Source organism: Battus philenor, unplaced genomic scaffold (genome assembly GCF_028537555.1).
Source record: "Battus philenor isolate CCGP_79_NKW_IND1 unplaced genomic scaffold, ilBatPhil1.0.hap1 SCAF_17, whole genome shotgun sequence".
Lineage (NCBI taxonomy): Eukaryota > Metazoa > Arthropoda > Insecta > Lepidoptera > Papilionidae > Battus > Battus philenor.
In genome coordinates this window covers 1,924,890-1,951,613 of record NW_027181679.1, presented here as the reverse complement: position 1 = coordinate 1,951,613, position 26,724 = coordinate 1,924,890, and the positions used below count along the sequence as shown (strand labels likewise).

Here is a 26,724-nt window from a genome sequence, read left to right as displayed (position 1 = left end):
TTGTTTTTTTTATTATTAAATTTAAGTAAAGTTTCAAGACTGAGCCCTCGTCTGAAACTTTGTGATACTAAAGTGATGTTCCTAGCCTAATCCAAACACTAGAGATAGATATAAGATCATGTAAATTCCAAAATAAATCATAAAAATAATACTTCAATCGATGTTAATACTAAGGGTCCAAATAAAAACCGCCCGAGCGGCTGTATCGTCATGACTAGACACTTGTTGGCATCATTGCACTTAAATAAATAAATAAAAAAAATCTTCGTCGCTGTACGGAAGTAGCAGCGTTACGACTAACATGGCACTGACTGAACAGAAACCTTCCCGCGGTGAAATAAGTACGAACAGAACGAACAGCGGGCTGCGCCAGTCGAATTGAGACCGTAAGTGGCGGCCCTTAGTGTGCAAATACCCTCGACACGCCCAGTCTCGGCGCGTTCAGGCGACGGGCGTCTTATCATAGCTGGGCAGCGGGTTGAAGTCCTTATTCACGAACGAGAATCCTCTGAACTCCTCCTAGAAAGGAAAAATTCAATAATTAGTGTATCACATTTTTATTAACATATATATGTTCATATTTCTTAATATTTTTTATATAGCCCTCTTTTTACCTCTCAGACCCCCCCCCCCTTCGTCGTAGGCAAATATATTTCTTAATATTTCTTCATTTATTTTATTTGCATGATAATCTTTTGGATCTCAATGTCTTTCGCTCATATTTCTTTCACCTTCACCTCCAAAATACTACTTTTTACATTTTATTCTAGATTATTTATTTCTCTATTTTTAAATTACATTCCAGTTTTTTGATTTACCAGTTGTTGGCATTTTAATGTATCTACTACTGCAACGTAAGCTTCTCTCATAACGAGAGTAGGAGAGACAGGAAGAGATAGGGAAGGAAAGAGAAGGATAGTACGGGGCTAGTTTGGAATCCGTTTAAGACATCTTTAAATGTTACCGCCTTGAAAAATCACATAACAGTTAAAAATGAAATATAGTAGGTAGCCACATTTTATAGACACCTGATTGTTTAAAAAGCAATGTTCAAAAGCAGGTAGACGAATATTTGAAATATTTTTGGCGCTTGAAACTACTGGACCTCTTTTACTACAGAAAATGATCATCAGCGAGTCGCGGGTTCAATTCCCGGGATACAATCTTAAATAAAATACACTTTGCATTTATCGTATAGCATTGCCAACGTTCACAAATAAGTTTCTAAAGAACGGGCTTTAAAGAAGTTATGATGTTAGTCATGTCTGCAAATACGACATCGAACACTTCTTAAACACCTTACCGAGACCACTTCTCCTACATATAATAAAAATGTACAAATACAGTATGATCAATTTAAACAATTACCATATAGTATATACATTTTTTTTTGTTAAAAACCAATAAGCTCTTATTAATACAAATCCCAATTCAACGTTGATAAATTAGCCAATATTTCATGTTTACCTCAGAAAAGTATATAGATAGAAATCATCGCAGCTGACTGTACCTGATTAATAGCGCGCACAACGTCCGGCGGTACGGGCGTCAGAACAGGCTCCTCCTTTGTAAACTCAGCGTCGAAATTAGCAGCTTCACGCTTACTCTTCTGTGAAAATAAAATGATTAACCAAATATTTAATTCATACTTTAGTAACGCATCTTTTTATAATCTACAGACAAATAATAGTCATATTGTGTAAGCAGTCTGTCTCACATATCTCATGTGCGTCTTGTAGCGGCCTCCCTCGTATCTCACACGCACACCTCATGCGGTACACTTTCACACGCTATAATTTCAATATAAGCCACTTATAACCACAAAAAATATATTACACGATTTGGGTTTTTTATTGAAATTATCTTTTAACAAATCGTCGACGAGTTTTTATTTTTATTTGATAGACCAAAAAATGTTTATAAATGTGTGTATGCGCGCGCGCTTGAGTGTGCGCGCGTGTGTATGTGTGTAACATATATATACATATAAAGACTTAAACCAAAAAAATAATTTATTAATAACAAAAGAATTGTACTCACGACTTTGGGGCGGAATGGCGGACGCAGTCGGCGCTGCGCAAGCGCATCCCAATCCATGTCGCGGAAGAAGGCGTGCGCACGTATACCAGCCGCCCCGCCTGCCACGCCCAGCCGTCGCACCGGGCTCTTTGTCATGAATCCTGACCATAAGAGAACATTTCAATATACAGTATAGCTTTAGTCACTTACCACACAGAACAAATGATCCAAGGTCACCAACACTTTGGACAGACAAAATTATTGATTTTTTTGCAAAGCTCGAAAAAGGCAACTCCTAATTGGGTCTTTTGAAAACCTATGGAGATCTAATGTGATATACTTTAGACAATTTAGATATACTCAAATCATTAAATATATATACTATATGGCCTTATCTACTAAAAATTAAACATTTTTAAATTAAAATTTTTGAGGCCGCTTGTACTTCCTTTCCTTACCATTTGTGAGCAGATATCATTTTTACAAAAAGTTTTTTTCACATAATCTTTCATTTTCATCTTACATCCTTATAAAAAACAAGATGATAAATCAGGACATAATCTTGATTTATTACTTTATTTCATTGGCTTAGCATTTTATCTTACTTTTTTTTGTAATTCCTATTTATTATTCTATTTCTTACTGGCTGATAAAGTTTGTCACGATTTTAAAACTTTATCACACATTGAGATTTTTTATCACTTTTTTGTACTTATCATTTATAATCATGTACACTGGTTCTTATAACCTCTTTACAAAATTCCAGAAAGATCAGACAATACATCTCATTGTTTACCTCATCGGTATACAGAATTAGAACCTAACTCTGTGATACTGCAATGTAATAACAAAAATAAACTGTGATACACTAGGAATAGTGATGAGGGGGTAAAAGGCGATTTGCGGAAGGTAATGCAGCATGGACAAGAAAGACATAAGAGAAGAAAGAAAATAAAAAAATGAGTAAAGTTTATAATGAAAAAAATTAAACCACAATAGAACGAGAGGCTTCAAAAATGGGAACAAAAAAGTGGAAATACAACCTTGTTAAGGTGGACTGAAGAAACTAGATGGGGAAGGCCTTGGTCCAGGAGTAAAGGTCCTATAGCTAAAATGATAGTATGAACATCGGTGGTTTAGTTTTAAACAAATCAACATACCCTTGAGTATAGAAACTGCATCCTTTGACAGCCAGACAGGATACAGCACGTCGTCATGCAGGATGCTCTCAAACAGATCGTCCTCGTTGTCCGCCTCGAACGGTGGCTGACCGGCCAGCATCTCGTAGAGCAACACGCCCAACGCCCACCAATCCACTGACGGCCCATACTCCAGCTCTTGCAGTATCTGTTGTCAATTAAATAATTGTATATATCGTGCACATTGTATATATCTATTGAAATAACATTCCAAACTTGGCAGTACTCATAATGTGATCAAAAAGGCAAATTTGTTTATAAAATGCAAATTCTTTATTTATTCTTCCAAATCAATTTCATCCTCTTCAAAGTAATCTCTGTCCAATAAAACCCACTTTTGCCAACGCTGTCCCCTCTACAGTAGAAAGTCTTTTTCCGGTGCAGCCTTTAAGATCTTCAGTACGGTTTTTATTTCCTAAATCGAGTCAGAAGGGTGTCACCACATTGGCCAGAGTTTGTTGAATATCTAGAGGTCTCTTGAGAGCCAACAGCCAAATAGGGTACGGAATGATATGAGTCCATTTTTTGGAAAAAAAAAAAACTAATGCAGTATGCCTTTAAAATAGTTTTTGCCGAGCCAAACGATATTCCAACTTTTGACAAACAGACTCTTGGCAAATGCTATACAGTCCTACCAACCTAAGAAAAAAAATCTACCTGCCCAACACCCGGAAGTTTTAAATGAAAATTCACATTTACTAGACTAGTTTGAGACTTAGAATTAAGAATAAGAAAATCCATAGAGAAAAAGCAACTGTCATCCAGCAAATTGACAAGTAGAAGTGAATTTGGCAATTCTTCGAGCTACGTCAGTGATCTTGATTCTTATGCGGATTACCTCATTCCTAATTCGACCTCGCAGTAAACTCTGAGCACAGCCTTCTCCATTGCTCTCCGAGTGATCTTGGGCCTTCTTATAAGGCCCATAGTAGAGTAATAGTAAACATATATACATAACGGAGGTCCTATATATGTGCTTAATATAACATAAAGATCTAAATATACGGCCATTAAGAGACTGTACATAAAAACTTCACTTGGTGTTTTGTTTTTTTTTAGAAAATATATTACCTCAGGAGCAATGTAATCCGGAGTTCCACAGAACGTAGTGGTGGTTGCACCGTCTGAAAACAATTGATATTGTAAAATATTCCTTAAGAACACATATTAAAGTTTATATTGTATTACTTTCGATCAGATCTCATAATCTCATAGTCACAGGGCATTACTACATCGCAGTCCACCAGTAAACTGGCAGTTACTATGCAGCCCCCCTCCAAATGGTTTTTTCATCATTTAAACCTTTACTAATTGCCTTCAATTATCAATGCTACATTTAACACATTGGTCAACGGTAATGAAATAACTGATGTTTTTAAGGTCGAACTTCGCTGACCAGCTGATGAATAAGCAGCTGATGAATAAACTTGTGATGGTTGAATGGTTGGCGCGCATGTAGTGCAATTATTGGCCAGAATAATACAAGCTGTTTCTCTCACTTATAAGAGCCGCCAAATCTTTTATTTTAAAAACCTAAATTAAAAAAATCTATGACGGAACGTAATGAAGAATCTTTCAATAGATTATACGCATATGCTTTATCTGACTGTCCGAGTGAAGTCCAAAAATTATACTGTATCGGAAGAGAGTAAGTCTGATATTAGGCCACCAAAATATCAAAAAAGAAATATCACAGCATCGGACAATAATGACGGTTTGAAAGAAAAGTGGGGTGAACATGATGTTACACCAAACTTACAACAATTATTTAAATACTCAATGATGCAAGTATTAAACTTGGTCACGCTCCGATCATCCGTAGCGTAAAGGCTTTATTTTTTGATAACAGTGTTTTTGATTTCCATTCTCAAATGAAAGAGTTACATAAAATTTAAGCAAAAACAGAGCCCGGTCGTGGTACGAGACAAATTTTCAGTAAAATCGCCAGTGAACAATTGTGATAGTAGTATATCTTAAATATGTGGTATGTGCACAACACTAGCATCACTGTCCCCGCACTACGACCAACATAACCTGCTTCCAGACGACCGGCGCACGCGCAGACGCGTCCAGACACCGATAGACCCGGCGTCTACGCATGCCACTCACTAAATAATATCCTTACGCTTTCACTCATAACTAGCTTGTGCCGCTAATTGTATGAAACACAAATAATATCCTATCAACCTTTGTCGAGTGTTTCATTCCTACTTCTACGAATAGGGGTTAACATTGAGGAAATACTAAAAATACAAAGGCTTAAACTGGTAAAATGCACTGACCCAATATCCCCTCCTTGCACATGCCGAAGTCCGCGAGCTTGCAGTGACCCTCGCTGTCCAGCAGTATGTTATCCAGCTTCAGGTCGCGGTATATGACGCCGTGCGAGTGGAGAAACTGCAGCGCCAATGTCACTTCGGCCGCGTAGAATCTTGAATGAAAAATACCAAGCCGCATTTTATAATGTTAATTGTTTAGTAGTTACAAAAAATATTAAATAACGTAATGACAATATGGTAAAATAAAAATTTAAAAATTCGTATTACTACATATTGAAATTAATTATTATTTATTATCTGTCCCTGCAGGCTGTACAGCCAGAGGTTATTGGTCTGTCATATTCAAATAAAAAAAAATAATGTTACTTATTAAATAATGATCATTTTATATAAACTACTCAAAACAAAATAGGGCCCACCGCAACTTTGTCTCTAATCGTGTTAATAAATAACTCATATACTAATCATTGACAAAATGAAGCACTACCACTTCTTGCACACATGTTTATTAGTGCATAATGATGTTTTAAATGTTTACTTTTTTGTTGATTTCAAGTGGGTAGACAAAAAAGTAAAGTGCTTAAATTTATCCATTTCTTAAATTTTCAATCGTTTGTGTTCTCAGTCTTGCTTTAAGCGCAATACTTTGATCACACTTTGTTTAGCTGTGTTTTTTTCGTTTCGGCATTATTCCCGATTACAGTGCCAGGTTCTCGTCGTCATATGGATGTGGAAACTTCGACAAGGGCAGTTCTTTTGCTTCAAGAAGGAGAATCGCAAAGATCGGTTGCATCTCGCCTTGGTGTGTCACGGCGAGCTATTCGAAACGTATGGGAGCGGTTCCAGGAGACAGGTAGTGTGGCTAGAAGACCTGGATCAGGAAGGATTTGAGCCACAACTGCTCAAGAAGACCGGTACATTCGATTGACTGCGCGCCGGGACCGCACGACAACCGCCCGGACCTTGCAATCCCGGCTAAGGCAATCTACTGGCACACGCGTTAGTGGTCAAACCATTCGGAATCGACTCCACGAGGACGGGCAACATTCTAGGATGCGTGTTATTCGTTTAAAATTAAAAATGGCTCACCGGGCAACACGTTTGAGGTTTGCGCGTAAGCATTTGGACTGACCATGGACAATTGGAGGTCAGTACTCTTTTCAGATGAGTGTAAAGTTAAGTTTTTTAGCGATGACAGACGTGTACGTGTGTGGAGAAGAGAAGGAGAACGTTTTACTGAACCATGCATGCACGGTACTGATCGTTTTGGGGGCCAGAGTGTGATGATATGGGGCGGTATAAGCTTGTTAGGCAAAACAGAGCTGGTGATCTTGAACGAAGGGACAGTCACTGCAGCCAGTTACATCGAGCAAGTAATCCGACCTTATGTCAACCCATATTCACAAAGAGTAGGTGATAATTTTGTGTTTATGCAAGACAACGCTCGTGCGCATATAGCTAGGGTCACTCAGAGGGCACTTTCTTATTCCAATATCTCGGTTTTACCCTGGCCAGCAATGAGTCCCGATCTCAACCCGATTGAGCATTTATGGGATCAATTGAAAAGAAGTCTTAAAGAGACCCATAGCCACGTTAACAGCCAACAGGACATCATAAATGCGCTGAAACTCTGTTGGGAACGAATACCCGACTAAAACATCACTCATCTGATTGAGAGAGTTCCAGATAGGCTCAGAGAGTGCATACGGAGCAAAGGAGGTCCTACTCGATACTAAAGAAAAGCTCCCGGCAAGTTTATTAAAAACGAACAGTGACTATAAAAGTTTTTATTGACAGTCTACTTAGTGCTCATTTTCTCTAAAAATGTGTATTTGAGTGTATTACGATAAAATTAAACAATTCAAACGTTATTTTGTGTTTACTTAATGTGTAAAACCCTAATTCAACATCGACTAATTGTAAAAATTTAATAATCATGTATGCACATAAATTAAGGGGCAAAATGATGGTGGGCCCTATTTTGTTTTGAGTAGTATATAATAGGACATAGGCGAAAAAGCTTTAATGTTTTTCTTACAAAAAAGGTATACTCATTTTTAAATTTTTTACACCTATAACCTTACTTGAAATTTCCGCCAAAGTAATAACTCATCACCACATCTCTGACACTGTATGGCTTAGAGTAAAAATATTCCTTCTATCAAATTAATTTCAGCTAAGAACGGATTTTTATACTCAAAATTCCACCCATAAGGAGATTCAAGTGTGCCTTTAATACACAAAAGGGACGGGAGATAGTTTATGTTATTTATATATAGCTATAAATAGCTTAATCTTCCTTTCTCTTTCGGGAGTAAGAGAGAGGGAGAGGGAGAATGAGGTTGATGTTTTAAGAAATATTTGTTCGCTCACCTAGCTCTCGGCTCATCGAATTTCCTGGCGCGTTGGATCTGGAACATGAGGTCCCCACCGTCCACGTACTCCATGACGAAGAAAAGGCGCTCCCGCGTCTGGAAGGCGCAGTGGAGCGCCGTCAGGAACGGGTGTCGTGCTGCCAGCGCAAGCACACGCCGCTCCGTCAGCGTGCACTCAACGTCGTCGTCCTGGATGATGGCGTCCTTCTTCAGCACCTTCACAGCGTACACCTGGAACAAATGTGAAAGTTATAATTTACTTAATCTCCTTTCTCAAACATATCCATCGACGTGATACATACAAAATCTCTAATCCGATACCTTAACTGTTAATTGAAGGATAAAAGGTGAAGAAAAAAAGGAAACTAAATATGAATGTGTGAGATGTGAGTGTGTGATCATGTTAGAAGACTATATATATGATCTTAAGAAGACTAAAAGAGTAATTAAGGAATAAAAAAAGGATGTGAAATAATTAATTAAAAATTGTAAGGTCCATGTTCCAAAACGAGATAAGAGACAATGAAAGGCCCCAATAATAGATGCCTTAAGAAAAAAACCAATACCTTGTTTACATATTAGACCATTACATTTAATGTTTCCAAATATAATCAATATTACTGTACATCCCTATACTATACATAGATACAAGTATTTAACTATTGTAAACAAGATTTAAATGGCAAACCTTTAATATTATTGTTTGAGATTGGACAAGTTTTATATGCTTTTCAAGTTAACAATGATTAATATTAATAATTAATTTATTTCAAAGTCAATACATACAGTTTGAAATTACTAAAGAAAATTGTAGATTTATTAGTTTTAATAACGATAAGCAATTGTATTTACTTAAGTTATTTAGTTACAAAGTATAGGCTACTCACTTCATCGGTCCCCTTCTTCTCAGCAAGCATCACTTTCCCGAATGATCCCTTGCCCAACACCTTAATGAAGTGGAAATCCTCGAGGGACACCTTCCCCTGCATGCAGCCCTCTGCACCGTCACCATCACCACCTACAAACGTGACTTCATTACCACACACCCGCACCAACCATAGAGGGGTTCCCTAGTATCTCTGGGTAAGTCCAGTCTGACCAAGCTGATCTAAATTGGCCTTCCTCTAATGAGAAACAACACCAACCATAGTTAAATATAAAGATTCATTATAAAATCTTTAAAGCGGATGTATAGTTGATTTTTCAGCAAAAACTTTAACACTTAGACATATATTCCCAAACATCCCATATAAAGTGATCACTCGAATATATGTTACACTAATTTTTTAAATAGCTTCTGGCAGTATTTTAAAATAATCTTTCTGAAATCATTGATTTTTAGATAGGGTACACCAATTTTTACCGTACATTAATTGACATCAAATGATGTGATCCATATCTTTAAAGCATTTTCCACTTTAACAAATCTACCTGTAGAATTTACGAGTCGAATTAAAACAACGGTAAAATAATAATCCGTAAGATTTACACGTATGCCGCATTTTACTGCATACTTCATAAATATAAAGTTAATAGCTTAATGGTATGGAAACTATTTTTTTAAATGGTTAATATAAAGGTGATCCATAATAAAATTTAATTTTGTTTTTCTTAGTAAGTTATTGCGATCAAAGCTATAAGAGCTCAATAAATGCAACTTCATGACTTGTTTTCAGCAAAGGCATCTAAAGCCAGCATGGAGTTCGTACAAGAAATATGCACAGAGTCTAGTTACATCTTGTTATTTTTATGGGCATATATATATATTTATACCCCTGTAGAAAACTGCTGCATATATATATATATATATATATATATATATATATATATATATATATATATATATATATATATATATATATATATATATATATATATTGCAGTCTTCTTTAACTCCATAAAATAATTGCTGATAATTCAGCAGAATATTCGAGAACACATTGGGGTGATCCCAATTGCTCAAACTTGCTTGTTTTTACAAACGAGTATTTTGGAACAATGTTCCAGAACATTTGGAATACACCTTGACATAATTTTCAAAAATCAATATATATTCATCAAATCACAATAGATATTTCAAAATTAAAGTCAATTATGGAACTCCTTTATAATAAACACAAAATAAGTAATTATAAATCTTTGATAGAGTTCCATTAAAATTAACAAACATAGCAAATCCCATCACCCGAAGCTAACATATGATATAGTGAACCTTCGTAACAAGTGAATATATCTTCGAGATCGTCCCAATGTGCGCGCCATGTCGAATCATTCTGTTCAGTCTCACAGTTATCCCATAGATTCACTGTGCTATCCGTGCCTGTACGTCACAAACATATAATAAATAAAACATTCAAATGTTTGACCGCCACCATTTTTTTGATTCTTATTTCCTCTTATGTGCTTAGATTAATTAATAAAATTCGGGCATTTAGATAAGAACAATTAGAGAAAATGATAGAATGTACCATACACAACAGGGGTGAACAACATGTGGCCCAAAAAGTATTTCTAAAATTGAATTTATTTTATAGACATTCTCTCATGAATAAATTGTTATATAATAAATTATAATAACCAAAACAGAGTAATGTACGATTAGAGATCTGCATAATTATTATACATACGATTGTATCGAAAAAACGGTGCCAAATTTATTATTAAAAATTTTAAGTATATTCATTTTTCCATTTTTGTCTCGTTTAATATTATTTTGCATTAAAATTTGCATATTTACTTAGTCTAATGTTTCTACGAAATAAAGTTTTGTAAATTATTACATTACATGTGGCCCGCCAAAACAATTTAAAATTTATATTGCCCTACTAAAGGTTGCTCACCTCTGATATACAGGAAGATTGGTTATATGTGTAAAAGTTCTTTTCCAATTATGTAAAAATACATCTCATTTGTCAGCAAAAAGGTTTCGGTTGAAGCTTTAAAGTGATCACACTAAAATATAATGCATTCATTTTCTTTTACTATTGGAATGGCCACAGATCTAACTTCTGGTAGTGCAAAATCTGCAGGGACAGATAGTAAACTGAATAAATAAATACATATATAAATTCAAATTTTGAAATTGCTTTTTCATACTTAAATATCAATATATATATCTTGACACATATTTGAAACCATTCATTTTTACATAGTCTGTGCACACAATCGATTGTAAATAATCAATGTATTGACCACTTTAATGGCCACTCTGAAATGACATTTAATTTTCTTTCTAATGAAATGCTACAGGCCATTAATTTTTGGCATTATAAATTCTACAGGAATAGATAGTAAACAATAATAATAATTAATAATTTTATTATGTAGTAATCCCAATTATAGAAACACTTTTTCTTACTATACTCTCATTATGTCATTTATTATTTCTGAAATCAATTTAAATTGCAACAAATGAGCTAAAAATTCACCATTTCAAAGCTTTTACATCAACCTGTGTAGAGCACGAAAAAAATTTTGATTACTCTTTTCGACGTTGTAATAACTTCAAAAATTACATTTGCGGATTGTAAACAATATTTTATTTTAATAAGCAGTGATCCGAATTTTGAATATTATATTCCTACTAGCTGATCCCGCAAACGTTGTTTTGCAAAAAAAATATTTTGAATTTTAAATTTAAAAATAAGGGTTGATCGTAGAGGGGTGAAAATTTAGGGTTGTATGTATTTTTGTATGTTGTATCATAAAAAAATAAAAACAAAAAATTTCGTCAAAAATAAAAAAAAATTTAAGGATGAACAACCCTTATCACTTAGGGGTATGAAAAATAGATAGTAGCCGATTCTCAGACCTACTAAATACGCATATAAAATTTGGTAAAAATCGGTAAAGGCGTTTCAGAGGAGTTCAAGTTCGAACACCGTGACACGAGAATTTTATATATTAGATGTTATTACATGTGAAATCATTTTCAATTCTTATATGCACTTAAATAGTATTTACACCTATAACCAATCATCCTTTAATTCATTTTAAGTAAACACCAACTTTCATTACGTAAATTAAAACAGTTGGTATTAATTTATAGATAAAGCATTAATTGACGTGTACAGCAAAGAGGTTAAGTTATTTTTTTTTTTGTATAAATTCCATCAAATCATTTCACGTGCAGAAATAAGTTAGTTGTTACAAATGACGGTCAATAATAGACATAAAGCATCGTCCCGCCACCAGAAGCACACAATAAAAGGGGACCTTGGTAACTGCCAAATATTTCCTGCAGCTCGGCCCAGTGCGAGCCCCACAGCACGCCGCCCTGAGTACCTAAAGTGACGTAACACAAAACGACAATTGCATACATGCCTCTCAATATAATACTAAAAAATAATGTTGAAGTAAAATAAAAGTCAGAGGAGCCATAAACGATCTCCTCCCCAAAAATAAGAGACGAAGAACACTTATTTTTAAAATATTTCTAAAAAGTATATTAGCGAAAGAATTTTCATTACTCTATCTAATAACGAATTGTGTATATATGTGTATGTGTGTGTAATTTATTCGAGTGTTTGTTTATGTATATATATACGTATATATATATATATATACATACATGTGTATTTATATATGTATATATATGTGTGTGTATCCAACCTTCTAATTTTTTTTATTATGAAGATCTATGTTCCAATATATCAGAATTTTTCGCTCACATTTTTGCATGTTACTGAATCTATTTTAAGGACGTCTTAACAGTGTCGTTTTTATATCCTCGTATTTAAGTGTCTTCATAGCTAACTTTATAATTCACCATATATATGTAGCATATGTTGATATAACTAACTAATTTTCTCTATCATTACACAAAAAACAGGGTAAATAAGTAAATTATAAAGGTTATAAAGTGGAATAAAACCTATGGTCAGGTAACAAGTAATTATACAAGTAAAGTACCAAACTGTGATAAAGTTAAAACAATATATATTTTAATTATCTTAAATATAACTGTAAATATAAACCGTGTGTAAATGTATAATAGAATGTAAAGAAAATTTAGTAACATAGCGAGAAATATAGCAAAGATTCATGTAAGATATGTAAATGTATGTCATCAAAGTGAGAGATAATGCGAAGGGCCATACAGGAGAAAGCAAATAAATAAATCTTAAAATGAAAAACATTCTGCCTCAAAAATAAGGCACCACGAATATGGCCTTAAAATAGGGCGATAAAAAAAATATAATAACAGCACAAGTCCTAGAGTCTCCTGGCCACTATTCTCGCATTATATACTACAAAATTATTCTCAAGAGACATCTCTAACTATATGCTTGAAATTGTAATTTAAAAATATTTATTTTAAATTTCATTGAATTGTATTGTAATAATACAAAAATTGAGTAGGTAATTCTAAGTGAAATTCATGTGATATAATATATATAAAAATGATGATTACCTTTATCATCATGCTTGTCGTTTGGATCTTTGCTATCTGAATCACCAGATGAGGCCAACTCAGGAGGTCCCTCCAATAATGCCGTGTTCAAATACTGCAATAAAATATATTTATTTTATATATCTATATAAAATAGCTATTGTAACGTAACATATATTTATGAGAAATAAATTGTTATTGTAGACATATAATTAAGACATTGACCACACTAAATATACCCTCAACTTGTTCAGCTATGCCGCTCTTGCCTGCCTTGGGCTCAGTCACCATGTTCATATAACCTGTGGGCGTATTTTTCGATTTATCTTTAACAAGTGTCGCTGTTATTAATATTTTTAGTGACAGTGCCAATAAAACCTCATTGGGTTCCTAAGTATAGACTAAGAATCTTCAGGCTTTAAGGCTCCGTGTACCACTTACCCAGCATTGTACCATGGTCTGCAGGTAGTACCACTCCGAAGCAGAAACAGACTTGACATCTCAATTAAACATCCAATATCACACTATTTCCCTTATTCATTCATCCATAATTCTTGAAACTAAACAATTTCTTTTATTGAAATAGGTTGTTGAGGAAATAATTACAATCTCCAGTGTGGCTTGCATTTGTATTGTTGCAAGGGCTGTCGCTTAGTGTTCATGGCATCAGAAAAAAGCCATATTTAGAACTAGATTTTCAATAGACTTGCGGTCGCGGGTTCGATTCCCGAGAGACACTTTGTGCATTGATTATAAAGGATTAGCACTGCTCACTAACAAGTTCCTAGAGGATGGGCAGCAGCGTCCTCTTCGTGGCATAATACCACACTGCGATCGCCAACCCACGTGCCAAGCGTGACAATTATGTTTAATCCCCCTATAGATGATATCTTCTGGAGTCGCCTATGCCTTGGAGTGAACTTAAAGAAAGATTTGAAACACATGACTATGTAGTCAAAATACTTATAAATCTTTTGACATTCTTCTTTTGGTGTATAAGAAAAAAAATATTGCAGGAGTTTTTAAATGCGCAATAAAATGTTATTAGTCAGTGGTTAAGTCAGAATTTTTTTGATCACATCAAAATTAAACAAAATAAATAAAAATTAAATCAAAAATTATTTTGTATTAATGGGCTACACAAATAAATAAAATTTGAGTGTATACAGTACTTACATCAATTTTTTTAATGTTGTTCCAGCTAAACTTTCAAAATGACTGGACCGATTTTGATAAGACTTATACTGGCAGGCAGCTAATATTATAAAGATCAACTAAGGCTAATTTTATTTTTGGAAAATTCTTAAGCCAAAAAAATAAAATAATTAAACTATTTTCTTTTCTTAAATTTCACGCAAACAAAGTCGAGCGCGTGGCTTGTATTTAATATTAAACTATTAGCTTGTTTTGGTGTTCAAAGTGGTGGTGGTGAAGTGGTATTGGGTAGGTCACATGGCCGCTATGGCTTAAAAGGCGCCACCCACAAGGTAGACCTACAATCTTGTAAGGACGTTGGATGAAGACAAGTCCCATTGGAAATCAATGGGGGAGCTTGCCCAGCACTGGATGTCTTACGTCTAAAATGATGATAAATTTCAAGCACTTACCTTCGAAGGCCTCGGTCGTGGATTCTTGTCGGGCGAGATGCCCATCTCGTTTAATATCTCCGCCATCACCTTGGTGTTGATGCCGCAGTTGTTGGCGACGTTCTTCTGACAGCGCTTGTGCACGTTCATCGAACATACTGGTAAAAACAATTGTAATGTTCTTTAAACAATTTATATCACAGTTAACCCAAAGTTAGACAGATACCGGATGGTACATAGTCGATATACTTTGATCAAAAAGTTAGATGAAATTGTCATCTAAAACTCCCGGGCATTGGGAAGGCAGATAATTTTGTTTTCCTAGTTTAGTAGCACTGTCTATAACATTTGCTTTTTTACAATATTTGAAATATCATTTGGCTCAACTTAAACCATGGCTCCATGTTGCTTATATCGTTCCGCAACCACCATATTGGCCTGATTTGAATCCGTGCGACTTCTGGTTATTCAGCAAACTCAAAAGTATAATAGTGGGGACATAATTTTGACACGATTGAGGAGATAAAAACCGAATTGTATAAGGTCTTCAAGGCTATACAGGAAAAAGATTATACAGACTGTTTCAAAGACTGAAAAAAGCGTTAGGAAAAGTATGTTTTTGAAGAATTAAGAATTTACATTTTGTACTTGGTCTGTGTCTTGGTCACAGTATTATATATGACAATATAGTCTATGCATAACAATATTAACATATTTATGAAAGATAATGATGTACAAAAGGTTAAGAGAACTGAATACAATGCTAGAGAACCCACTGTCATTTGAGATAAAGATAAACGCATGCTGCTAACTTTTATGTATGACAAAATCACAGTGGAAACATTATAGAAGTCAATAATATTTGCATATAATAATACAGTGCTCCAATTAATATTAATAATACTTGCAAAACTCAATTAATTCGACCGTTGCTTATTATGTCATTGTTGCACTAATGTTCTTATGTCATTGGTATTACTCAAATTTATTTGACATTTGTGGGATTGCCCCCACATCCCTTATACAGTGGAAGGTAAGATGATATGGACAACGCGGAAATTCTTCCTGGACGCCATTGTAGCCAATCGCATGCTCCGCAGCATCAGGGTGGACGCGGTCTCAGTCCAACTCTTTACGGAGCAACGGGGTTCTCCGAAGACCTACACCGGTTTAAGCTAAGAAAGGATCCCTCGTTCTTCCGTGAACCGGGTGTGGGTCAGACCGTGATCCACCTGGTAGCCGACTGTCCCGCAATCGGGTAGGCCCGAATCGAGACCGAATGTCGAATAGGTATAAAGATTGAAGAGGCGAGGATTGCCTCCATAATATCAGATAAAGAAAGCGATACATCCTTCCTCAGATGCGATTCCAAAATGTTACTTACTAGTTTAGTATTATTACCTTTCACTAAGTTACAAATGTTCAGATTTATCTAAAAACTTCTTACACTGAATGTCTAGTTTCTAAAATCGAAAATATTGGTGGAACCCTACCTTCACACTGCAGCCCTTGCTTGATGAGACCATAGAGCAGTGAGCCACAGTGGTCGCAGAAGGTGAACCGCTTATATGAATGCACCACAAAGCGGTGAGGTACATTCACATTGAAGCGCTGTCCACTTGACACTGTGACACCGCTTTGTTGCTGTAAACATATATTATTAATAAACACAAGCCAGCATCTGCCAAAAGCAATTTAAACCTTTTTTAATTTATTTTTAAATTATTAATCTGTCATAATACATAACTTAGATCAATTTGATTAAATGTTCATCTATGTAAAGGTTTATTTATTTAGTATTAATAACAGAAAAACGCGAACAATTTATGGGGGGACCGGAAAGTAATATCATTCATATCTGTCAACATATATTACAGAAAACCCAATTGACTTTTACCACTCCAGCATTGAAAATTTGTGTACAAGATGGCAAAAGGTTGTTGATAACAAAGGTGAATATATTGTTGAATAGAAATAAAAACTTGTTAAAATGTAGTCATATGAATTTAACTTAAGAAACTTGTAGTAAATATTATACTTATCTTACAATGTCAAAAGTGAAGTTATAACAAATAAAGGTTGTACAAATATATTCTTTTTATTCCAGATGTTACTAGTTTGAAATCAAATGTAATATAAAAGTAATGTCTATTTGTTTGTTTGAAAGATAAATAATCCTATACTAAGTAAGAAAAGGTCCAATATTTAGCCACTTCCGCACATGCAGTGGTAGTCGTGCAACAAAGTGCACCGCCCGCCAGCTCGCTGATAAATGCCCATGCGGCAAACAATACGAATTACACAACTACCACCGTTAAATCACTCAACACGTGTTTCACTTCTCCATGGGGCATCTTCAGGAGTTATGTTACACCGATTAGTGTCAAACACAGAGTGCTTCTGCACTGTAAAATTGTGAATGGTCGGTACATTATAAAATAAAATAAACTAACCTCTTCCTTCATGCCGGGGCACTTGGTGACGACAGATGAATGACATCGCTTATGCACCACGCAAGTACACACTAAAAGAAATAGAAATCATTAACTTCGTTTTAATTAACATAGCAAGATTTTAATTATTATATGTACATAGAGTTCAGAAATTTTAAACTATTTTTAATAAAAAAAATTGACTTGTCAATTACATATTATTTATCTTAATTTATAGGACACTATTTGGTCTCCAAGGCCATTTAAAAAACCCTTAATCATCTGAACATAAAATGAATTGGTTTTTTTTATCTCTGATACATATTATTATTTATTATGATATTATTTAAATTTCGTTGTTAGCATTAGAAAACTTTCCAAGGAGATTACCCTAAAAAAAACAAAAATTATCGTGTATGGAGGGGGGGTGGGTGCGAGATTCATCTTTATCATAATTTCAACCATAAAGAATAGATTTCTAATAAGACCTGTGGGAAGTGGCCTGCATCTAACATTTTGCAATGTGACCTTACTAGGTCATCTGTCCACTTTGCATATGTTTGATGCTGTGCTAGCTGATCCAAGGTATTCACTCTAGAACCTTAAACCTTACTAATGGGCCCCTTGGAATAAATTATGTGTAATAAGTAAAAAAGAGGGGAGGGTTGCTACATAATCTTTATTTCAGCTGTAAGACAACCAATGGACATCCACAGCCATAAGATATCTGCCGGACATAGACCTCCAATTTTTGGAAACCTTTCAAAGTCATCTACCTTGCTGGTTTCCCTTGCTTCTGCTCCTGAACCTCATCCTTAATATTAACTTCACATTCGTGTCTTTGCCTTTGTTTTTATAATTACATTTAATATTATTGGTTTTATTTTGATATTTAATGGATTCAGACGTTACATTGCGGAAGTCCATCCTAAATAAGAAAGGACCAATATCTAGCCACCTCCGCACATGCAGTGGTTGTCGTGCATGAAAGTGCACCGCCCGCCAGCCCTCTCGTAAATGCGCATGCGACAGACAATGCCAACTACACAACCGCCACCGTAAATTCACTCAACACGTGTTTCACCCCTCCACGGGGCATCTTCAGGAGTTGTTACACAGATTAGTGCTAAACACCGAGTGACACTCGGTGTTTAGCACTAATCTGTGTAACAACTCCTGAAGATGCCCCGTGGAGGTTTTATTTTGCTCACGTTTCTGTAAAGTCACAGTGTTTACCGAGCTAAATTAGTCTCCTAAACTATTTTCTAACTTAAATCATGAGTATTTTAGACTTAATTGAAGAAAACTAAATATGTTATCCTCATTTAATTATTTTGTTTTTGCGCCCTAACAGTGACCAGCCTTTAACATTACAATCACATTTAAATTATTACACTAAAATATTTTCCTTACCTTGACACTGGTAGCCCTGTTTGCCGAGACCCCTATAAACAAAAAATATTTTTAATTATATTTACATATTAAAGATACATCCAAACTGTCATATTCTGCATACTGTACAAAGGCATATTATACAAAGGCTAGGTTAGGTTAGTTATTTTTTAAAGTCTTTGGTACGAGTTCACTAGGCTGAGGTATTCCCTCCCTGTCATAAGAGGCCCCTTCAAAGGTACAGAAGCCGACCACCGAGGGAATATTAGTGGGAAGAAATCCCACTTATCCCTGCCATTTTTCCAGAGGGCAATGTGTCTTGTCCATCAAGATATTAATCTCGCCCCCCTCGACACAATAAAAGATTTTTTATTATGATTTTAATTATTTGTAGTACAAAGAAATATGGCCTTGTTATACCTTTCTCTAGGCTTTATATTATAACTCTTGTAGGCTGTATATGGTTTTATAATACACTCCTATGTAAATATTCAAATCATCGATTGGTAAATTTATCCCTTGGTAAATTCAAGAGATTTCTTAATCGCAGGCTCTACTCAAGGTATATTAGTCTATTTCAGAGTATATCTACAATTATGTGTTTGAAAATGAATTGTTTTAAAATCAATTAAATAAAAAAAAATCTGTTATAACAAAAAAAAACTTACAAACCACTAACTTTATTTTTAGTTCTCAGTAGGTAGCGCTCAGTAGGAACAACTTAATTATAAACTGACAGTTATATTAGAGGGACTAGAAAATAATTTCGCTTTCTTAACTTTAATTCACACCACAACATTTATATCAAGTTTTTATTTCTGATCATCAAGATATTCACCTTAGATCTTATCGACAACCTTTTGTCGTCTAGAGTACAAATCAATTCCGGAGCGGTAAAAATCGATCAATTTTTCTGTAAAATATGTCCATAGAAACGACATTACTTTCCGTACCCCCTAATATATTGTAATAACCTGATCATGTAATGAGTTTATATATAAAAGAAAAACTTGCAAATTAGACATATGATAGTGTAAAGTATTCAGGAGTGGTATTAAACTTTGGAATTGTTTTTATCTAAGCATTGTGTACTGTGCAAGTCATCACAAAACGAATTCATCTATTCATTTATGGTTCTTTTAAGATCAGGATGCATTTGGAACCATCTTTCGAGTTGTAAGCCAAATCTGTGCTCAATTTGACTTTAGCTTCTATCAAATTGAGCTATTTTGAATTCTTCTCATGACATACACAAGTGACCATCTTACATGATCACAAGAAAATCATCATCATTATTTCAGCCATATGTTTACCACTGGACATAAGCCCCCACTTAGCTCTAATTAAATTACTACCAGTCGAAAGACATCTAAAATTTACCAGTGACCTTAATTTGGTGATTTGTCTGTTGTGGACATCTTACACCTGTCAGCCCATGGTCACTACACCAGAAATTAAAGTCCCTGTTATGCCCACTGCTACTTCTACTTCTAGGCTATATCAATTACTTTCTTTCGCTGAATATAGCGCTCATCATGGCTGGTTCAACTGACTATCTATGAAACCTAACGAGAAAGACCCATATTTCTATGGTTTATTATAACAGTCAATAGATGCCTACTACAAGGTATACCTTGACGATCTAGACCAGTGATTCCCAAAGTAATCGACCCCTAGGGGTCTATGACAACCCGCAAGGGGTCTACGACAGCGAAAAAAAATTTGGGGGTCCATGAAATGGAAAATGGGGGTCCACCATAGTGCTATTTATTTCTTAGTAATTTATTATTAAAGCATCAGGTTCATCCTTCTCACTAAAAATATTGACTTATTGCTTATCTCATTTTACTTATAGCTTATTTAATGTTACGTATATTTTACATAACAGATACAAAATTTTATAAATTAACATGTTTTTACTTTAAGTTTTTAACACTAAACTTCACTACTGTTAGAAATTTACAGTAAATCAATATCAGGTAAGTAGGGGGTCTACCCAACACGGAAAAACATGGCAAGGGGTCTACGACACAAAAAGTTTGGAGAGCTCTGATCTAGAACTATAGGTCTCCCCCTAAGATCGTCACGGTGACTGGTCTTGCACTGACCGCATCCAGCGACATGCCACAACCATGAATGTCGTCGGTCTACCAAGTGGAGAACTAATCCACCCCGCTACCCTAACCGTAAATCTATTTTTAGCAATCAAGCTATTTTGTATATAAATTGTATATTAATACTAATCAAGCGACATTGTATATGAATAATTAGATACAGACATTTCTTCATCTTTAATAAAAAGATAAATCATACCAGATAAACTCCCGGCAATGGCTACAGAATGTAGGCTGACGCAGGAATGTCGCCATAAACTTGTGCCCGTTGACTTGATGCACGCGACGACGCAGGGCTCCCCTGCGTCGGGCGAAGCCCGCGCCCTCTTTGAACTCGCGCCCCCGGTTCGCGCGCCCCTCTGCCCCACCGCCACCTATAAATAAACAAACATTTATAACTTTCAATGCTGAACATACACTGAGATTATAAATTGATTGAATATAGGTGTTTAAGTTTTAAATGGATGAATGTATAGCTCATTTGCTATGAAGTGATGTATGGTATATATATACCATAATCACCATGCTTGCCCAGTGGGTTGATGATAGCAGTGTGGTATAATGTTAGAGAATGTTGGGAATGTAACTTCATATTCTTTTCTTGTCAACCTGGTAAGAATACACTAATGGTTTTTGTAACAATCTCAATTATTTTATAGATGTCAACATTTTGTTATTAGTATACTGATTTGATTTTTAACACTAAATCTAAAATGAATAATATCTGGTGACACAATTATATTTTATCATATATAATATTTTCATACATACATACATATATATATATATATATATATATATATATATATATATATATATATATATATATATATATATATATATATATATATATATATATATATATATATATATATATATATACATTCATCATGAATTATTTGTGAAGATATAATATAAATGTATTCAATACATTAATTACATTAGGTACAGCATGCACTTTATTTTTATCATCAAAAGGATTCAAAAATAATAAAAGAGAACGCTGCTGCCCATCCTCTGCAAACTTGTTTGTTAGCACAAAGTGTGATGAGATTCTATCCCGGGAATCGAACCCGTGACATACGATCGCAAGCCTCAGTCCTTACTGTTGGGCTACTACTAGTATTATTTTATAAATTGTATATTATATTTTTTTATGTTGTTTATTATTTCAGAAATCATTGATTTATGAAAAAGTTGTTCCATACATTAATCAACAGCAAATGATCTATACATACAACCATTAAAAGATTTTAATCAAATTTATGAAATTTTCAATAAAACCAATGATCAAAGACCTGGTTTAGTTTAAAACTAACAATCCACGGAAGCGGTCAATGAAGAACTAACCTTGAGAATTCCATTTCAGATCTATTTTCAGATGCAATTTCCCTTGCGGTTCTAGGTCCACCTGGAAACATTCATGTAAAATAATTTAACTGTCTATGCTCTTTGTACAATTATAAATAAATAATAAGCATCTTATATATAATAAGTTACAAATCGGAATTTATTTCCAAACACATGATAACTATATTCTATAATAAACATCCTTTTAAGTAATTGTTAGTTTATAAGTTAATTTTTTTATCATCACATTATACAAAGTGTTTATTATATTCATAGAACACTACAAATAATTTTAATATTTTTTTAATTTTGTACTGTCATCTCCCAGCAAGACTTTACTAACAAGAAATGTACCCTACTAACAATATAAAGTAAATTTGATGCACTAGAAGGCAATTTATTTTTATTTAATACTCTTTATTGCTATATAGTTGCATAATAGTAAACAAAATTGTACAATTATACAAGGGAATTTCTCCCAGACAACCATAGCATGGAAACAGTTGAGATATCAATAACGGGTAGTTAATATTTACATATATAAATATATATATATGATAATTATGGCTAGTTGTACATGAAATTATTTACAAGAAAACTGGGAAATTTTTCGTGATAAAATCGACACCTCATGCAAATACAAAAATTATTGGTTATACCATAATACACAATGAATTCACATAAAATGCGAGATATTTTAGTATTAAATATAACATACCTGTGTCAAAAATATATAAGGAAAAAGTAAAAATAAAACTTTACCCTATAGATGATTCAAACTGTTCACAGTTGAACTGAATTTAAAAGCTACACAATGACTCATTAAAGGAAATGATAAAAATTTGCTTCTTGTCACAACTGAGCTTAATCATGTGTCATAAATTTTAAGAATTGAGATTCTTTAATAATTTTTTTTTAAATAACAGGTCACATTCAGTAATAATGTGGCCAGTAACTTTTCTTTACGCATTTATTATTTTTTATTCTCTCATATTATTATTCTTTCGTATAAAAAATAGTGTCTATTTAATTACATGATTATAACACATAATAAAATAATTTAACATTTTATATAAGATTTTGAATGATATATTTTACATAAAAAAACCTAAATTAAAGATTTATGACTATAATGATAACATTTTTAATTTTTTTTTCTTTTAAGGCTATACATGCTTATTAAAAGACAGGTCTTCCCCAAAAATCACTATGGTAACTGGCCTTCACCACCTGCATTCAGCCACTTGTATGAATGTATATGGCTTTTAAACCAGTATATATAAAAACAACTCTGATGAGAGTGCTTCATAACTTGGATCTACATCTGTATCCATAATAAAAATAATTTATTACTAACAATAGTACACTTGCTTTACGAATGTGCTGTTTCTTTCAATATTGATCCCTGTAACTTGCTAGTAGCTTTGGGGAAGGCCTATGCTTTGAAGTTAAGTTCTACTGCCTTATATGATAATGATGAAACAATACTGCCAAAGATTGCTCCATTACAACCATATAAATAAATTGAAGTTTTTACCAATCCATATATATACATACACAATTAAAAAACTTCTAATAGACACTTGTATCCTACCTTGTTTGTCATGTGGAGGCCTAACATGGACATATACCAACAAGATATAAGAATAAAATTAGTTCAAGCCAACATTCTATGGAGAGAAGAATACTATACCTAGAACTAATTTACAAGACAAGGAATATGGAAGAGAACCCTACTCACTGATGCTTTGCAACACTCAACGTCTCAAATACAAATGGAAAGGTCATTTTGCAAGGCTCAACAACAAAAAGTGGGCACTCCAAACTACTCATTGATTGGAAACCTCGATTTATTTTTTTGGCCAACAATGTGTCTGCACTGGCTGGTCTCCACTGGATGAAAAAGGCCCAAGACAGAGATGCTTATCACAAATTGTTGGAGGCTTCTACCCAAATAGGATTCACAACAGTAAATAATGACCAAAATTAATAAATATAATATTTGTTTGGTATGAAAAAAGGAAGCATGTTAATATTATTATTGTTATATATTACACATATTAAATAAAACATATACAAATATACTAAATAATTTGCAATTGATAGCATGTTTATCAATAAATAAACATTAAAGTGATTACATATATTATAACATCAATACTTGCATATTTATCTTATCTCAAGATTTAAACAAAGTACAGCTCAGTCTGTAATTGTATTTAATTGCCACTGGTTGATAGATTCAGTTCAGTGCAATTGTGACATTTAAAAGAAAAAATACAGCTGAATTTAAATATATAATAATTCAAAAAGGCTAAGTTTTTTTTATTAATGTGGTATAGTATCACATTTGATTTGACACCTCACAAATATTTTTATCAGCAATATTAATTTATTTGTAAACATCACTCCATTTACTACTAGGTTGATTGGTTAAATGTGTGTAAACTTTAAAGGTGTGAATGTATAGCTCATCTGTCAGCAACAATCTAGCTTCTAAACATATTGCAAAACAAGCCATTATTAAGTGAATTACTCTGATATATGTTACATTTTTTTTTCTATTAGAGTCCAGTGTAAAGTCTACAGGGATAGATAGTAAACTACAATTAATGTCACTATGTACTAACTACACCATACATTAATTGACAACAAATGAGGTATTTATTCACCCCTTTAAAGCCTATAATAAATATACACCTATAATAAATCACTTTGTGTTAAAAATAGCACTTTAAAATTGACCTCAGCTGATCTATACTATAAGTCTTATTTTATCCAAGCTAACTCCAATTTCAAGTAATACAAAGGTATGTTTTTACCATGCCAGATAAGACATTAGCCAAAGCACACACCAGCACATATCAGTCACAATAATTAGTAGGGAGGGACACTATGCAAGAAGATCTATAAATAAGAACTAAACTCACCCAAAAATCAGTAGCCTCTTTATCACGGTGCATCAGATCTTCAAAAGGAATAGTGCAGTTTGCAACAAAATCGTCTGGAGGTATTGCAGCATCATGAAACACTGTGATACCCAAACTAAAAATAATAATTTAAGATATTATATTTTACACAAAAATATTATATAAAGTCTTAAAAAACTAACGATAGAGTTTTTTTGATAGGTTCTTCTCAATAAAATCAACATTTCGAACCTGGCGGTAGTTTCTATATAAATATGTATTTAAAAATGTCTTCACTTTTCAAAGGTAATTAGCAAATATAGTAGTTAAAGCATTAAAATAAAAAAGTGCAAAGGTTTGTATATACCTTGTGACATTGTGGACTTCATGAATGAAGCTCTCATTCCATACGGGGTCAAAGGTTTTTGGTTTTGTGCTTGAACGGTCTAGATGGTGTTCGTCGGCGTCGATTGAAACGTATGGGTCTATAGGCTGATCATCTGCAGAGATATCTCATGTTTACCAATAATAATATAACTCATATTTAAAATACCACTATATATCTTGGACAGAGCTGATTTCAACAGTTCTTTTGTTTTGCAAAGGAAAAAGAACAAATAATTGTGGCAAATGTAAACAAAGGTAAAGAAAAATAAAGATGTATTTACACATAAGAATTTTTTTAAAACGGTATAAATTTACAAATACATCTTAAAAATAATCAAAGTATTTATTATTTTCTAGCAAACAATCAGTATATGAGTTTATTGCTTAAATAATATTTTTTTTATAAACATTTCTTTGTTACGTTTTTTTCTTAAAAACAGAATAAATAATATTTAAATACAGTTATTAAGATTTGTATATTTTTTGCAAACTACCAAAAGTTCAATGGTCTAGTCTTTTCGTTCTATTGAACTGAATTTAGAACAGTTGAATGGTACAATCTCGTTAATATTGATATCTAATGATATTTTGATTTCAAGGTACATATTTAGCTCTACGAAAATTAATCAATATTTCTTAAAGCACTTTACGTAAAAAAAAAGTTGAAGTTGGTCACAATCACGAGTATTTTTCACTTTAGACCATGGAACACCACAACTTGTATTTTATATCTCGTATAATGTAGTTTGATAATTTGCACTCAATACAAACTAATGCTTACATTAGAATTAACTAATGAATTAAATTGTGCATTTTTCAATATTAACTTTTTCCGACAAATACAGCATAGTAAACATGTTACGCCTTGTTCGTAAATACTTGTAACATATTTAACCGAGCGAAATAATAAAAATATACACGTTTGGGATGTTCCAGGATAGAATTATATTTAAATGTGGACTAACCAGGTTTCCCGAAGGTCATGTTGTGCCGTTTCTGAAAGTCGGTCGGTCGGAGGCCCGTAGCCTCGCACACCTTCACACGCACGGTTCCGCTGAACATTGTGCTACCGACGAGAACCCTTCCACCGGGCGGCGCCGCCACACTATCACTCCCGCACAATAAACCCACTTAAAATCATTGAAGGCGCTTCATAATTGAAATGGAAATAAAGTTGACACTGATGAGATCCGCCATGGATGGATGGATATTTTCTCTATGGTTTTAAATGGATTCCAATTCTATTCGATTGGTGAAAAAAAAGGTGTTGCTTTTGGTTTTTTTTTAAAC

The 26,724-nt window shown here is 33.8% G+C and overlaps 1 protein-coding gene across 3 annotated transcripts; it reads right to left on the bottom strand.

The window, feature by feature from the left end:
* On the bottom strand, nucleotides 1–26,638 carry Pkc98E (Protein kinase C). Of its 3 annotated transcripts, XM_068762804.1 has the most exons (20): nucleotides 26,400–26,638; nucleotides 25,415–25,547; nucleotides 25,069–25,183; nucleotides 22,139–22,199; nucleotides 20,988–21,162; nucleotides 18,696–18,727; nucleotides 17,304–17,374; nucleotides 16,344–16,494; nucleotides 14,872–15,008; nucleotides 13,286–13,379; nucleotides 12,088–12,156; nucleotides 10,085–10,192; nucleotides 8,760–8,890; nucleotides 7,871–8,103; nucleotides 5,501–5,649; nucleotides 4,290–4,342; nucleotides 3,180–3,366; nucleotides 2,041–2,180; nucleotides 1,511–1,609; nucleotides 1–519 (listed from the first exon to the last, which is right to left on the bottom strand). In XM_068762804.1, the coding sequence occupies exons 1-20, from the start codon at nucleotides 26,494–26,496 to the stop codon at nucleotides 442–444; spliced, it is 2,313 nt and encodes a 770-aa protein (XP_068618905.1). In that variant the 5' UTR covers nucleotides 26,497–26,638; the 3' UTR covers nucleotides 1–441. The 3 variants fall into 3 exon arrangements, with proteins under 3 accessions (XP_068618905.1, XP_068618907.1, XP_068618906.1); XM_068762806.1 differs by lacking the exon at nucleotides 10,085–10,192; XM_068762805.1 differs by lacking the exon at nucleotides 12,088–12,156.
* Nucleotides 26,639–26,724: the final 86 nt, after the last annotated feature.

Bases quoted from the DNA above. Each gene is read 5' to 3' on its own strand.
- Pkc98E (XM_068762804.1), bottom strand. From the start codon at position 26,496: ATGTTCAGCGGAACCGTGCGTGTGAAGGTGTGCGAGGCTACGGGCCTC. The intron at 25,184-25,414 runs GTATATACAAAC...TATTATTTTTAG, and splicing joins GAAGTCCACAATGTCACAAG to TTTGGGTATCACAGTGTTTC. The intron at 8,104-8,759 runs GTGAGTAGCCTA...CATTTGTTCCAG, and splicing joins AGAAGAAGGGGACCGATGAA to GTGTACGCTGTGAAGGTGCT.